Source organism: Zalophus californianus, chromosome X (genome assembly GCF_009762305.2).
Source record: "Zalophus californianus isolate mZalCal1 chromosome X, mZalCal1.pri.v2, whole genome shotgun sequence".
Classification (NCBI taxonomy): domain Eukaryota; kingdom Metazoa; phylum Chordata; class Mammalia; order Carnivora; family Otariidae; genus Zalophus; species Zalophus californianus.
The window spans coordinates 90,862,767-90,879,322 of NC_045612.1; the positions used below are offsets into that span (position 1 = coordinate 90,862,767).

General features: G+C 42.3%; 1 protein-coding gene across 1 annotated transcript in view; it reads left to right on the forward strand.

Annotated features, from left to right (window-relative positions):
* Nucleotides 1-16,556, forward strand: part of EFHC2 (EF-hand domain containing 2) — a 190,788-nt gene that overhangs the window by 81,164 nt on the left and 93,068 nt on the right. The window contains exons 4-7 of the mRNA XM_027608378.1: nt 3,456-3,679; nt 6,550-6,801; nt 10,112-10,225; nt 10,631-10,769. Coding sequence (XP_027464179.1) covers nt 3,456-3,679; nt 6,550-6,801; nt 10,112-10,225; nt 10,631-10,769 — 729 coding nt within the window. The remainder of the gene's footprint in view (nt 1-3,455; nt 3,680-6,549; nt 6,802-10,111; nt 10,226-10,630; nt 10,770-16,556) is intronic.

The following is a 16,556-nucleotide window of genomic DNA, read 5'->3' on the forward strand; positions in this document are numbered from 1 at the left end:
TATTTTTAAGTAATCTTTGCACCCAACATGGGGCTCGAACTCAGGACCCCAAGATCAAGAGTCACGTGCTCTTCCAACTGAGCCAGACAGGCGCCCCAGAAATTGCTGGTATTTACTTAAAGCTTCAAAATGCAGGTCCACAGAAAACAACTAATCCAATCAAGAAATGGGCAGAAGACATGAACAGACATTTCTGCAAAGAGGACATCCAAATAGCCAACAGACACATGAAAAAGTGCTCAACATCACTCAGCATCAGGGAAATCCAAATCAAAACCTCAGTGAGATACCACCTCACACCAGTCAGAATGGCTAAAATTAAGAAGTCAGGAAACGACAGATGTTGGCGAGGATGCGGAGAAAGGGGAACCCTCCTACACTGTTGGTGGGAATGCAAGCTGGTGCAGCCACTCTGGAAAACAGTATGGAGGTTCCTCAAAAAGTTGAAAATAGAGCTACCCTACGACCCAGTAATGGCACTACTGGGTATTTACCCCAAAGATACAAATGCAGTGATCCGAAGGGGCACCTGCACCCCAATGTTTATAGCAGTTATGTCTACAATAGCCAAACTATGGAAAGAGCCTAGATGTCCATCAACAGATGAATGGATAAAGATGTGGTGTATATATATATACAATGGAGTATTATGCAGCCATCAAAAAACCCGAAATCTTGCCATTTGCAATGACATGGACAGAACTAGAGGGTATTATGCTAAGCAAAATAAGTCAATCAGAGAAAGACAAATATCATATGATCTCACTGATATGAGGAATTTGAGAAACAAGACAGAAGATCATAGGGGAAGGGAGGGAAAAATGAAACAAGACGAAACCAGAGAGGGAGACAAACCGTAAGAGACTCTTAATCTCAGGAAACAAACTGAGGGTTGCTGGAGTGGAGGGGGTGGGAGGGATGGAGTGGCTGGGTGATGGACATTGGGGAGGGTATGGTGAGCGCTGTGAATTGTGTAAGACTGATGAGTCACAGACCTGTACCCCTGAAACAAATAATATATGTTAATAAAATAATTAAAAAAAACCCCAAAACACCCAAAACCCAGGTCCAAGATCTTCTGCCATTTGTTAGAGCGTGACCTTGAGCATATCACTTAACCACTCTGAACCGTGCTTTTCTCGTCCATAAACTGAGTATTTGTATTTTGTGCATTATCTGCCTCGTGGGATTAGTGGAGATTAAATGAGAAAATGTATATGAAAGCATATCCTAGGGCTCTGATGATGATTCTGATTATTATTATTTGAAAGCTCTGTAGGTGGGCCAGTTCTTCCCACCTAGAAAAATAGAAGATTCTTATTCAAAGTCTTACTGAACAGAAATCAGCACCAACTTGCTTATTTGAATTTTTATAATGAAGTACAAATGCAAGATAGATGGAAATTCCGAACAAGCTCCTGGCTGTTCAATAAATTTTTTATATCTGAAAAACTGTAACAATATAAGTATTTTTAAAGAGATATATAATGGTTTCTGAAAATACCTGAAATACCCATGCTTTTATAGATATTTAAGTATGCAATTTGTTCTAAATGTCTAATCTTGAATGATTAAATAATTTGCATACTGTTTTCAGTGGCATGAATTAAAGGCTAATTGAAGTATAATTTTTTGCAGTAAAATTATATCATCTTTTATGTAGTACATTTAAAAATATTCTAGGCCAGTTCTGATTTTATAGTTTTATTATTTTAATTTAATGTACCAAGTAATTAAAAATTGCTACAGAGAAAAGAAGATGAAAATGATTTTAGTTCATGTCCCCTGAACAGAGTGAAAAGATGATGAGGAGAAAAATGGAACAGAGCTCAACACAGTTCCTGGCACATAAAGATATTCATTAAATATTCCTTAATGAATAGGAGTGAATAATTTCGAAGTATTTCTAGACTTCAGGAAAAGGTGCCATTCTTGGTGCTATATAAAATAGGAACAAGATTGCTTGACATCTTTATACTAAAATGCTTCCCTACAGGGGTCCCCCCAAGCCACTTTGACTTGAACCACTAGACCCTCCGTTTGCTCTGCTCACCTTTTCTCTTTTTCCCTTTACTCTTGGAGTAGATTCTTAGGCCAAAGTCAGTCACAGATGTTGAGAGGCCATTCTCAGTGGGTCTCTTGCAAGCAGAGGCACTGCCTACCCTTTGTTCTGGACTGTCTCTTCAAGGATGTTTATATTAGCAAATGGCTTTTGAAGACAAAGTGCAGGTTTGCTCATAGCCTTGGAAGATAGAGGTGGTATCTCCTTCCGGTACAAAGGGAGGACAGGACATGCTTACTGTAGTCTAATAAAGGCAATGTCTCCCTGTGAGACAGAAAGCAGGAATGCTTATTGTCCATTTTAAGGTTTGGATCCCTAAGCTTAGGGTTCCTCTCCTGTAACGTAGCCCACCACGTGGGCAGGAGTTACGTGGACCTTGCTCTGTCATCCCGTGGGAGTCGAGGCTCAGGAAACTGGTGTAAAACATGCTGATGTTCTGGCTGCTGTTATTGCTGTGAGTTTATCTCTAACCAAGGCAATTTGTGTCTTCTACTAACGTCCACGAAACTGTGGCAGGCTACCTTGTTAGTTTGCACGTAGGATAAAATCTCAAACCCTGAACAATTCTTGACAATAGGTTTCAGCAGTATTTGGGTAAGTTGTCCGGTATGGTGTGGTGTAGTTGGCTTACTCATCTAGGAAGCGAACCCTTTTACCGCCAGTGGCTAACCACCATGTTGGGTATACTTGAGGACCCTGGGTCTATATTCTCAAGAGGAGAAGTGAAGGGGCATCATAGGGTTAGCAGTAAAAGATGGACTAAGATCCAGAACCTTTGGCCCAGAACACTGTCTAAAACGATGAAGCCTCTAATAACTATCACTTTGTAGGGGTGGCTGGGTGGCAGGAGACGAGGTCGGTAGAGCAAAGAAGATGCTTCAGAGCAGCATGAAGTCATTCATGTTCACAGAAGCTGTAAGTCATAGTGTTGGCACCTACCATATTGAAGCTTATTAGCTAATTTTTTTTTTTTTTTTTGAGCCAAGAGGATGCATTTTTGTGAGCACTTTGCTTTGAGGTCGTAGTGCTTTGTTTAGTGGGCTCACATTGAGTGCTGTTTCTGGAAAAAGACATAGTGGCAGTGTCTGACCCATTAGGTCACTCTGTTTGTGCCCCTCTTCCTTCCCTAGTCTTTATGGTTTATTAAAGTACTTCCCTAGTACCACTTAGGCAACTTTAATAACATGCAAGGTTGGTCAATACCACGGACCTCAGAAGTCTCAGCTCCCTCAGGTACCCTCAGAGTTTGAACATAGTAATGCTGCCTCCAAGAACCAACCCTTTGCCTACTTCCCTATTGTGGGATGGCATTCAGGGTTGTTACGGAGATGTGCTGTGACCTCTTCCTTGTTAGTCACCCGATGAAACAGTTGTGTTTGGTTCCACACCATAGGAACTTTTATCCGGCGTCATCGGATTTCACTCCCACCTCCTGATGAAGATCAGTTTTATACTGTGCATCATTTCAATATCAACATAGACATCATCTTTTATGGCCGGACATTCAAGATTTATGACTGTGATACGTTCACAAAAAACTTTCTGAAGAAAATAGGAGTCAAATTAAACCCCCCGGGACAGTGTCCAGAAGATCCTTACATGAAGATGCGGAGAGAGGTAAGGAGTTTGTGCCTTCCGAATGAGAATCCAGAAAGGAGAGTCAGTAAAGGGTATCTGCACTCCTGATGCAGATGTGAAAGAACATTTCGGGGTCATAGTCACTGGAGTTGTCCTGTTCTCCTCTAGGCTGGAGGGAACTCTGGGTGTTGACCTCAGGGCAGGAAAGCCTCACTCACCGCCCCTGACCCCGCTCCTATCCATAGAGAGTCTCCCTTCCAGACAGTAGGAGTCTTCAGTGAGCCGCCCACATGGGATAAGTTCTAAGAGCCTGCAGTTGGCTTTGTGGTCACTGACGGTATAAGAGTTAGGTCCACAATTACCTGGCCTGTCTTTCCCCGTTTTGCTTGCCCTAACTCTGGGAAAAATGTTTGCTTCTGCACTACTGATTTATTGCACCAAACCTTGGGTATACCTTTTTCTTTCTTCCCCAAGACTCCCAGCTCTAGCGATGGTGGCATCCAATGTAGAGATGTTCTAGAGGAGTGGGGAGGGCCATGATTCTGGTGTACCCCATTGTAAAAGGATGTTTGTCTCCCAAGTCTGACCCCAGTTAGTAGTAGTATTGTTGTCTTTCTATAGTTGTCTTCTTTTTTTTTTTAATGAACCTTTGGCCCAAATTTTGTGTTTTTTACCGAAGAATCTGAACACACAGAAGGGCAAGTATCAGGTGGAAGGTCACATACCTAGCCAGTCTTCTTACTGGGACTTCAACTCAAATCTTTTGCTGCTTACCCAGAATTTGATTATTGTCATTTTCTTTTTTACTGAAGTATGATTAGACAGGGTAAAATACACAGAAATGAAGTGTGCAGTTGGATGAGTCTTAACAAACGCATACATCCATGTCATCCACACTCAAATCAAGACACAGAACATGTCCGTCCCGCCGGAAACTTCCCTCTTGGCTTTTTCCAGTCATTCGCTCTTCCCACCTAGGGATAGGTAACCACTGTTCTCATTTCTATCCCTATAGATCAGTTTAGTTTCATTCCTATTTTTTCTAAAACTTGTAATTAATTTCCTTGCAGAAAGATAACATGAAATCTAGAATAAAATCCTTTGATTCTGCTTTGATCTCTTGTTCAAAGCTGCATGTAGGGTCATTCATCTGTTCCCACCTCCTGGCCCCAGCAGAGTTATCCTTTAATATTGTAGGCATGCAGCCCTCCTGAGAAATATGTGTTGTTGATCCTGGAATATTTAAGGTGAAAGTTCCTATGGAATTATACCTGCGTATATTGGCATATGAGCAGATTTATAGTTTGGGTTTATTTTTATTTTTTCCAAATGCCCTAGATGACAGAGCTTAGATAAACATAAAGTCTATACAACGAGAAGAGAGAACCTAAAAGAATGGATCCATATGAATTACCACCTTTTGCATATGGCTGCACTCATTTGCTAACAGTTGGTATTATACAATAGCAATTATGGATGATGATGCATTATATTAAGTACAGAGAACATTGTGCCATTTCATAGGTTTATGAAGAAGAAAATCTTTTCTGCCAGGAATCGAGAATAAATACCACGAACAGCCAAGAAATGTTTTAACTAATTTCCTTTCAGGTTGGGAAAATCATTTTTGCATTTATTCCCTCAGGGAGAAAGCTCTTCAATAAATATAGCAATCTGTGGAAAATTAGGAGTTTAATAAGAGGCTTTTATATTGACTTTAATGCATTTACTTCTCCAATGTTTGCTGCCTTCAAATATAAAGTTAAAATTAAACAATTTAACTTAAACTGAAAAGAGCCCCAATGGTATATAATCAATAATGCATTTCTTAAAGGCCTTATAATGCAAAGAAACATTTTTCAGTTAATGAAAGCAGAGGTCGCATCATTTCATTTAAATGTCCAGGATAAAGAAGAAGGATAAGAGCCTCTGGAAGGCCATGATGTCTGTCCCAGTCTTGGAGTAGGTCTGCCCCTAGACTGCCCCGGACAGATAAAAAATTCTGAGAATTGACAAATACAATCACATAACCCGATATGAGACTACTTCTCCCTTGCCAGTGAGTGCTTCCTTATATAACGATCCTATTTGGCTACATCAGATAGAACGGGGGCAGTTTTGCTCCAAGACAGGGCTGAGAACATGCAAATAGAGCCCCATCAGGAAGCCCGCAAAAGTAGGGGCACCGGGGCTGGGGGACAGAACCCATGCAGTGGTTCTGTGCAGCTTTGGAAGTTCTCCATTTGCTCTGCTCCTGTTTCCACGCCCTTCCAGATCCTTGATAGGTAAAGCTTTGGAGCAAAATAAAACTGTGACTATGTTTCTTCCCTTTTACTTTTACAAAAATCTTTGGATGAATAAGAAGGATATACAGATATGAATTCTCAATGAAGAGACAAACAGATTTTTTGGAGGGTTGAGATATAATTAACGTAGGCTCAGACATACAAATTTTAAGCATACAGATCAAAAAGTTTTGGAAAATGTATGCGGTTTAATAAGTGATGCAAAAATCAAGATGTGGAATATTTCCGTCACCCAAGAAAGTTCCCTTCTCCCCCCTTCCGGTCAGTCCCCTACCCAGAGGGGCAACTACCATTCCAATTTCTGTCACCACACATTAGTTTTGTGCGTTCTTATGCATTTTAAGTCTTGGAGCAAAGCCAGTTTTCAAAGACATCATCGAAGTGTATTTTAGGGTATCAAAATACTGTTTAATCTCAAATGCTTCCTACTAGTAGATTGTCTGTGGCTGCAGGTGTATATACATGTATGTCATTAACGCATTGACATTTAAAAAAATATCACAGCATAGTCAAGGGGCAAGATCTCTTTATGTTCTCTGATTGCTTGCATCCCAGAAGTGACGGTGCACAACTGCTGATCTTGACTTCTTTTTCTGTTTTCAGACACTAGACTGCATGGAGCCCTTACGTCCCTATGAGTCCTTTGACACCCTGAAACAGTTCCTTGAGTACGATAGGAAGGTGTTACGTTTTTTCTGCCTGTGGGACGACTCAGCCTCGGTGTTTGGGGACCGTAGGGAACTCATTCTGCATTACTTCCTGTCTGATGATACCATTGAAGTCAAAGAAGTGATGCCACACAACTCAGGCCGGGATGCTATGTCATTGTTCCTCCAGAGGAGAAAGCTCCCCAAGGTGAGCAGCGGACACAGAACCCCTTTCCACGTTTGCCTGTGGGCTCAGAAACTCTCATCACTCAACTGTCTGGCATGTCGGGACCATGTATCAGTTACCATGGATTAGTACAGGTGTTTAGAACAGCTTCATTTTGTGCTCACTAGTAAGATACCTCTGTGAAAGTACCATAGAGGATATGACAAATGGAGGTAGGACTATTCTGGGTTTCATTAAGGCAAGTAAAGGAAGAAAGTAAAATGCAAGAGAAAGTGCATATTCATCATGGAGTTCATAATCAGTCTTCTGAACGTAGAAGACTCTCTAGTTAGAACTGCTCATGGGGCGCCTGGGTGGCCCAGTCGGTTGAGCATCCAACTCTTGGTTTTGGCGCAGGTTGTGATCTCGAGGTCTTCTGCTCAGTGCGGAGTCTGCTTAAGATTCTCTCTCCCTCTACCCCCCTACCAATAAATAAATAAATACATCTGAAAAATCGAAAAAAAAAATTGTTCATGCCCTTGGGTAGGGCACTGGCCTCTAGCCTCTATAGCCTACTGAGCAGATTGCATGGTTTTGGTCTGTGTTGTGAATAAACAAACACACACACAGGCACACACGCACACACACACACACACACACACCTATAAGCATGTGCACAGGAGTGACTCTTAGAAGAGTAGCCACCAGTTACCAGCTAGCTACTGGCTAGTGTCAGTGACAGCTTTTACATTTTATTTACTATTGAAAGAGAGTTGTGAAACTGATTTCTACACGTTTATGGCCATTTGAGAGCTAATGTAACTTGGGTGCAGCAGAAACAGCACAGAGACAGAAGACCTGGGTGAGAATTATGGGTCTGCCACTTAAAAGCTGTGTGACCTTCAGCAAATCACTTAACTTCTCTGAATGTATCTCCCTATCTCTAAAATGCTATTAACAAGGCCTCCCTCTGGAAGTAACTATAAAAGCTAAATGGGATAATATGGTAAACAAACCCACTAAGAACCTATAAACACTAGAAGGATACATAAAAGCCTTTCCAACAGCTCTGTGTCATGTTTCATTTGTTATTTGGATAAAATATATTTTTAAAATATGTTTAAAATTTATTTATTAGAGAGAGCGCATGTGCACATGTGGCGGGGGGGGAGGGGGGAAGGCAGAGGGAGAGAGAGAAGCAGATCCTGACCTGAGCTGAAGGCAGATGCTTAACCAACTGAGCCACCCAGGCGTCCCTGGATCAAATATTTCTTAACTTTCTTCTTACTGTGACTGAGGAGGTTACCGTGACACTCATTTCTGATACAAACAACTGATAGTTATTTGGTCCTCACGGGAGGCTCTCCCAGATTCTCTGAGCCCACCACCAGAAACCCTACTGTGTTGCTTGGGCTGGGGGGAGGAGGCAGGATCTGTCCCGGAGGGGGCTCTGGGCTATGCACAGCAGGTGGCCAGGATGTACCTGGGAAGTCTGTTTTTAGAATGGCTCTGACCGATACGCGAGTTATAAAATAATAATGATGCACCTGACATTTGCAGTGTGTCTTGACATCACTTGCTTCATTTATTCATTCATTCAGCAAATATTTATCAAGTGTCAGCTTTGTGCCTGCTCTGGGGTTACAGTGAGAAAGAAAATGGATTAAGTCCCGCTTCCTGGAACTTACATTCTCATGGGGAAGAGAGAAAATAGCAGTAGGTATTCTCTTGACACTCAAACATCCTTTGAGAAAGCGAGGAATCAGTACTATTATTGCAGTTAGATGACAAAACTGAAGTTCTCAGAAGGTAAATACCTGGCTCCAAGTCCTGTAGCTAGTAAGCCATGAAGAGAGAATGTGCTCCAAGTGTACTGTTTTTCTCTGTTACGTGGCTTCCTTACACCCCACACCTCATAAATTCACACATTTGAACTTGCGTTTTATGTCACACGTTATCAGGGATGATTCAGGTTTCTCATCGGTATGTGATAAACTGATCACTACCAATTTACATAAGTTAAGAGATTACCCGCAGCTCACGCAACTGTTGGGACCACCTCCAGTGCACGGAACTGAGGAGTATCCTGGGTTGCTCCAGGCCACAGTTTCTGGTAGAGGCTGACTGCACTCTCTTGTTCTTGCTGCCTCGCCACGCCGCCTCTCTCTCGGCCAGCTAGTGTTTCCTGAGCTCAAGATTGGGCAAGATGCTAAGCTGAGTAAAGAAGGCAAGGCATGGTTTCTTCCTCAGGGCATTTTGTAGTTCAGTGCAGAGAAAAGGAGATGTCTGCTGATGAGGCATTTAGAGAACCACAAGGGGTGCTTTAACCATGTGGGAGGTGCTATGAAGGTGTGGACAGGGGACAGGCCAGGAGGATGGGAAGGGTGAGAGGAAAGATGGGCCTTTATTAGGGCCTTGAAGGATGGGTGTGGAAGTATAGGGAGAGGTAGAGGGAGGATGATGGCAGAGAAGAACTGTATTAGGGAGAGGATAACTAAATTTCCCTCTACCCTTCAAGGTTCTTGCCTGAGACCATGTCCCACCACCCCCCCCACACACACCTGTAATAACAGACAGATTAACAGGAGAAAAACCAACAAACGTCTAATTACCTGCATACTTCCTGTATGGAAAGGAAAACGGAGTAACTCCCTGAAATGGCCCAGGCCACCACCTTAAATATCATCTCCACCTAAAGATGGAACAAATTGCCAGGGGAGGTGGGAAGGAGGCCAGTTATAAGGGGTCAGCAAGAAAAGCACAGTAAATAAGAGGAAGGTTGTAATGCAGATTTATGTGTCATCTTTTCTATTAGTCAGAGGTTTTAGAGATTTCGAGTCTTCTTTCTTATCCTGGTACACAGAGGGAGATACTCTTACAAATGGAGATTTCTTTATGGATGTAAATTTTTTTTTTTTTTTTACAGAAGGGTAATTGTACTCAGCTTTTCCTGTGTCTGCTGTTTCTTAAAAATAACCAGCTCAAGGGGCGCCTGGGTGGCTCAGTCAGTTAAATGTCTGCCTTTGGCTCAGGTCATGATTATGGGGTCCTGGGATCAAGTCCCGCATCAGGCTTCTTGCTCAGTGGGGAGCCTGCTTCTCCCTCTGCCTGCCACTCCCCCTGCTTGTGCTTGTTCTCTCTCTGTCTCTCTCTCTCTCTGACAAATAAATAAATAAAATCTTAAAAAAAAATAACCAGCTCAAAATAATCAATACACCCAAGAGGCATATTTTGGGGTGGTGTGTTCACTCGCCTTCATATACAATGCATATTTCCCACTTGACCCCTCACCATGACCAGCTTTGTGTTTAGTAGGCCATTTACCACACCTTGTTTGGATTTTGTCTTCCAGTATGGCCCACCTGGAGTCTATCAGCCAGGCCAGATAACAGATCGAACAGTTCTTAATGTGTACGGTGGCTTGACAGAGAACCGAGTGGGCAGCTACCTGTTGGATAAATACAAGGTGAGGAACCTCACGTTTTGTTGCTATTTCCAGTGTAACTTTCCTGGAACCTTTAATGTGCAGTGAGTCACAGATTCTCTTGTGAGATTGAATGAAGTTAACGAATATATAAATGCATGCATTGCACTGCTGTCTGTCAACACTAAATAAGCTTAAGCGCATATATAAACATATGCCTTGCATTGCCATTTGCAAGCAACTGCATTACTAAAAGACTTTCCAAATGTTAACATTGACTGCTTGTCTTGGTTTGGCTTTAAAAATTCTGTTATAAATGATATAATTGAGGAGTGGGTTTGGTTTTTGGTTTTTGGTTTTTTTTGCATTTTTTTTTCTTTTGGGAAGGGATGCCTAGGTCTTTGGAGGGTCTGTGGTGCCAACACTTTGTTCCTTTGTTTTTATTAGCTAGGAAAAGTAGATCAAGAGTTTTACAAAGATTGTGACCTGTTCATAGGAGCCACCATCAACGTGTGGGGAAGGAAAGTGCTTCTTTGTGACTGTGATGAATTTACAAAGACTTATTATAAGACGAAATATGGAATTGGTAAGTGATACGTATGTCCATTAGAAAATAAAATTTAAACTTCAGAATCTTAGTTCCCTACGTAAGATTTTACTTTTGAGTTTGAAAGGCTAAGCTCATAGTAGCTACCATTTATTGAACATTTGCTCTCTGTCGGGCATTTGTTGGCTTCCTTTTTCCTAACAATGATTCTAGGCTCATTATCTCCATTTTAGATGTGAGGAAACTGAGGCTTAAAAGGGGCTAACTTGTCGAAGGTTATGCAGTGAGTAAAGGGTGAGCTGAGATTTGAATTTGCCTGCCTGATGCCAGAGGCTTCGGTTTTCCTTTATAGCCAGTCACCTGCCTTTTTGTAATATGGGGTGTGTTTTCTGGTCAAGCAACTGAAGTGGGAATCTGAATGCTTTTCTTTTCACTGAATTCTTGCTTACTACAATGGTTATACTGATTATTTAAGTTCTCTGGGGAATTCTCTTGTGCCAATTTGCTCTACCTTTTCTGGTGAAGCCTGGCTACATTTCCAGCTTTTCTCTCTTCTTGGGTCTCAGTTCTGTTCAGATGAGTTCAGTTCAGAATGAAAACAGGTGATTTATTAAGAACTTACTAGGCACAGGTTATTGTAGTAGGACTTAGGAGCTACGGAGTTAAAGAGTTTTTGGGCTGGAAGGAGAGCAGAAACCTACAGCACATCGGATGGTGTTATGAGGATCACAGAAGCAGGCGGAGGATCTGATATGAAACCTGAAAAACAAACCCCTCATTTGGGGCCAGCTCTGCCCCTTTCCTGGGCCCTGTTCCAGGTACCTGCTGGCGCGAGGCTAAGTGGGGGTGGCGGGAGTTGCCGACCTCCCAGGTTGGGATTTGGCTGGGGTGGGAGTGCTTACTCCTGCACTCCTCTCCGAACCTTGGAGTGTTCATGTGAGCACACTTTCCTGAGGGAGGAGATAGAAGCCAGAAGCACAACTTTCTAAAAGACAAGGTGCTTTTTCTCTAGAATGAGACGAGCACCTCATGCGTCTTGGTGTCCCATTGTGTAGAGTTCCTGGCCTCCTGGGAATCTCTCTCTCTCTCTCTCTCTCTTTTTTTAAAGGATTTTATTTATTTATTTAGAGAGAGCTGAAGGAGGCGCAGAGAGAGAGGGAGAGAGAATCTCAAGCAGGCTTCACATTCAGTGTGGAGCCCGACACGGGGCACAATCCCAAGACCCTGAGATTACGACCAGAGCCAAAACCAAGAGTTGGATCCTTAAGCAACTGAGCCACCCAGGCGTCCTCCCTCCTGGGAATCTTTATATCATGGGAGAAGGCACATAGCACACACAAAGGGTTGGAATTAACACTTTGAATTTCACTCTTCAGTTCATTAAGGGAATTTGTTCCACCGCATCTGCATGTCAGATTAGTCAAAATGTATGGGGCCAAATTGGTGGTCTCTCCTAACATTCGTCCTCTTTTGTAGACACCATTAGGCATATTGGTTTTGGGGACTGTGAATAAGAGGCAGCCAGGAATGTGAGTGTGGTGGCTATTGTAGAGAAGTTGCTGGTGGCCCATAGGTCCTTGGGAAGGAGAATTTGGTTTTCAATAAATGTCAGTGTCTGTTTAGAATCAATGTCTTCAGTGTCAACTTAAAATTGGAAAAAAATATATCTAAAAGATGAGTTAACCAAAAACATGGACTCGTGTCCTACTGAAAGATCTTAACATAAAGGAGGAGGCAAATTTTCCAAAACATCATGTGATCCCTTCATCCTAGAGGCCAACATTTGGTTGATGTTTGTCCATCAGTTTGATTTTGAGACTATAAAGGTGGCATTGGGAAAATGAACATGGTGCTGGTGAGACATGGTACATTGTTAGTTTCTTAACATGTTGGCAGGGAACTTGCAGAGGCAGAGTGAATTCACTGGTATACTCTAAATCTAGCTGTCCTTGGCAAATGGATCTGCTTCAGATGCCTGATGGTCCATTTCTGTTGAGCCCTAGTGCTTAATTGCTTTCTGCTCACTTCTTTTGTTTACTCTATAGGATTATGTATTATGTGAAAAAAACCAGTTTGTGCCTTTAAAGCTAATATAACATGAGCATTATGCATTTAAACAGAAAATTATGCAAATGCAAAATTATGATGCATTTTGTAGTCACGCTGACTTTTTATATTTCTCATAACATATGTTAAAATATCCCATTTAACAGACACTATTATTACACAACATTTCTTGAGTAACAACAGTGTATTAATGTAAGTAATGACTAGAAATTATATCCATGATGCAGCGGGGGTGGGGGGGTGGGTGGGTTGTGAATCCGTGTTCTCTGATACTCTTTCCATTGCCTTTTCTGACTTTTTGGTAAGGTTAAATTAAGATGCTTAATGCTACTTAGATACAGTTATTTCTGACATATTCATTTTGTATATAATTCATTCTGCTTCTCCAAATTCATAAGACCAAATTCTATACATTATACTTTGGTATCCTAGAAGCTCAGACCTGAACAAAGTCCTGTCTATAACCAAGGTCAGTAATTGTGGTCAGTAGAATGCCCAGTGTCTCCACTCAGCAGCCCCACAGGAAGGAGCTGACAAGTCCTAACCACACAATGAGGGACCTCCTAAGAGGAAGCCGGGGGGAGATTCGTAAATGCAGCCTTCGTACTTTTTTCCAAGAGCTCTCTGTACCCCGGTGTAAAGCCCAATTTGCCTCCTAAAACGAGAAGATTCTTTTGTGCATTTAAGGATTCCAAGGAAAAAGCAATTCCATCAACTTCTTGCACAAAACATTCCAATGTGACTCCCCCACTAGGCAGCTTGGCCATCCCGCTGACCCTGGCTCACCTGCTGGGCAGGAGCATGTCGCTCCCTCATTATTTCGTGTGGATGAACACGGACTGGCAGATGGAGGCCTGTTGGACTTTCCTGTAGCATAAAGGTTAGAAAAGGCTCCAGGGGCTCCAGCATGTGTTTCCTTCACTGAAGGAACAGGGGGACTTGAATGTAAACTGCTCTTACCTAGAATTCCTGCCTTGGGTTATTATTTCTTTGCTACAGGAGGACTTGGTGATCATTCATTCTTAGTGGCTGGGACATCCAAACAAGTAAAAGACCAGCCATTCCCATTGCTCTTGAACACTTTCTAGGCTGTACTGACATGAAGGATGAGCACAGTTTTTAAAGCATCTTTAATTTTGTGGTGTTATTGCTGGCCTTTCGATCAATTCTGAACTCGGTGCTGGAAGCAGTGAGACATCCAAGATAGGAGTTTAATGATCATTTGAGCAAACGAGCCATCCCAGGCAACGACGACAGAGTAGAATTTGCTTCTGGTTGCACCACGTCGTGGCCTTAATGGATGGAACAATTTTGCCCCTTTGTCTTCCCCTATGAAGTACAGAGTATTGAGGAATGGATGATCCCTAAGGATTTTCTAGCTAGAGCTCAAAATGTATGTGATTCACTAATGATTTGACCCAGAAATGAACATCCCACCCAAACCATTTGACCTGGGTATTAGGTACAAGCCGGGGGGGGGGGGGGGGGGGGCGGGGAATTTGCTTTGACGTTCATGAAGCTTGAGCTTTACGGTTCTTCCTTTGCAGGGGCCCCAGTCCAAGGCCCTGGACCTGATTTTGTCTTAATAATTTGGCATTCTTTGTATTGAAGAGCTTCTCCCAAATTATGTAAGCTCCAGGCCTCCCCAAATCTGAGCCTGTATCTGGGTTACTAGAACATACAAGATGAACTTTGAGGTGATCGAAGGCTTTTTTCTGGTACGGTTTCCAACTGAGATGGCAAATAGTAGATCACTGTGAAGGGTCATTATGATTCCTTTGAAAAACATACCACCTTTCTGTAAATTTGTTAGAATCTAGTTAATCGTGGCTAGACATTCAGTATATATGTTTTTACAAGTCGCCTGGAATTAGAGGAATCAGACCATTGGAAAGACAGATGTGTCCCAGAGTTCAGCAGAGTGCCGTTGAAGAAGATATTTGGGAAGGTGCTGTGTACAAAAACGTATCATTTTTCATGTATTCAACGAATAGTTTTTAATACCTGAAACAGGCAGGATGCTGGGATGTTGGAACACCAGACAGGAAACATATTCAGGGGCAAGTCCCAAGCCTTGTGAATGTACAGAATTACCCAGAGAAATGAGCTCTTGGGTCAGAGTATCCAGAAAGATGTACGCAGGACAAAAAGTCAGGCAAGATGGAGTGGAACCGTTCTCGGCTTTTATACACTAGATGGCACTGTGGGTGCAGAGGAAAGCTCTAAATTGGTTCTTTTGTTACTTAAATCTGTTGCAAAAATTATGTAGTTGAGAAAACAAGGCTGTTATAAAACCTGTAATTTGTGGGGGGGGAGGTATAGAATGCATTCTTAATTACTTTGGGATTCAGTACGCGTCCTCTTTTGGTTACACTGTTCAGATTAGTATGGAGAGTTGTCACTATGGATATGTACCCTGTTAGGAGAAACGGATCATGCCCCAATTTTCTAATAATCACATAGAGCTTTCTCTACCAGCCCGTCCTTTCCCTCAAATGATGGTACCAGTCAGTGGCGCGTTTGATTTCACAGTTAGCGACGATAGGGTCTACTGCAGTTCTGCCGAATTCCAAGATTTGAACTTTCCTCTTTATTACCCAGATTTTAATTGCCACAAAAATAGCAATAGTAGAGGCTCGTCAGTCACTTCTGTACCGGCTGCCTGGCTGCTTCCTTTCACTGAGCCAGTGAGAAATCTTTGCTGGCATTTTCTTTGCCAATATGTCTTCTGTGAACGATTTCTGTTAGGATAGAACAATACTCTTTTGGGGATTATGCTTGAGGGGATTTCGCACAAAGGCTAAGGAATAAGGAAGTCTAAGGAAATGTGAACGCTGAAAATGTCTTCAAATCAGAGTTAGAAATAGCCTCAGACCCTTAGCCTTTTGATCCATCAGTTAAAAAAAAAAAATCCCTCAATTTTAAGAGTTAGGTTGCCTTGGATGACAAATTGATGCACACTTTCAATTATAGAGGTATGCTCTAAATCTACACTCGTGTTTCTGTTAGGACTTTGACAGTGGAAAAGGAAATCTTTGCTTATATGGAACTACTCTGAGTCCCGAATGGCACCACCTATGGGATACTCGAGCTTGGGCGAGAAGTGGAAATTAGATTCCATGAGTTGTTTTGTTGTTGTGTTTTGCTTTTGGAAAGATCCTGGCATTTTCTTTGCCCTTTGTGGTGGGACAAACACAAGTTAAGTGACTTGGAGCTATCAGTTGAATGGGCTCTTCGCTCTGGAGAGAACATTTGCTTCTTGGACATTATACAACCTCACAAATGAGGGCCCGAAAGCTGCCAGGTGGTTACAGATATGTCCCCAGCTCTCTGTCCATCTCTCCTTCCTCACAGATGATAAGGACGGAAAGAAAATCAATGGTATTTCCACATAACACCCCCTTTGAGCAAGTAAGCAGGGGTTATTTTTAAAGTTTTGTGTATTTGTTTTCGGTTTTATTTTTGTGTTTTTTTGTTTTTGTTTTTGTTTTTTTGCTTCGTCACATTTTAGTACAATTGCAGTCTTTTTCTTGGGCAGTCATAAGAGCAATCCGGAGCGGTGGCTGGTGAGAAGTTTTGGTTTTGTTTTGTCACTAGATGGGGAAGTGCCATGGCCTGGGGTTGAGTTGGAGGAAAGAGAGAGGCCTGAAAAAGTTGGACGCAGGAGGAGGGGACAGCGGATGGGGAAGGTAAAGGCAAAACAGGAGTCAGTCCTGTTTGGAAAGGAATTTGAAGAGTGAGTATTGACTGAAGAGAGGA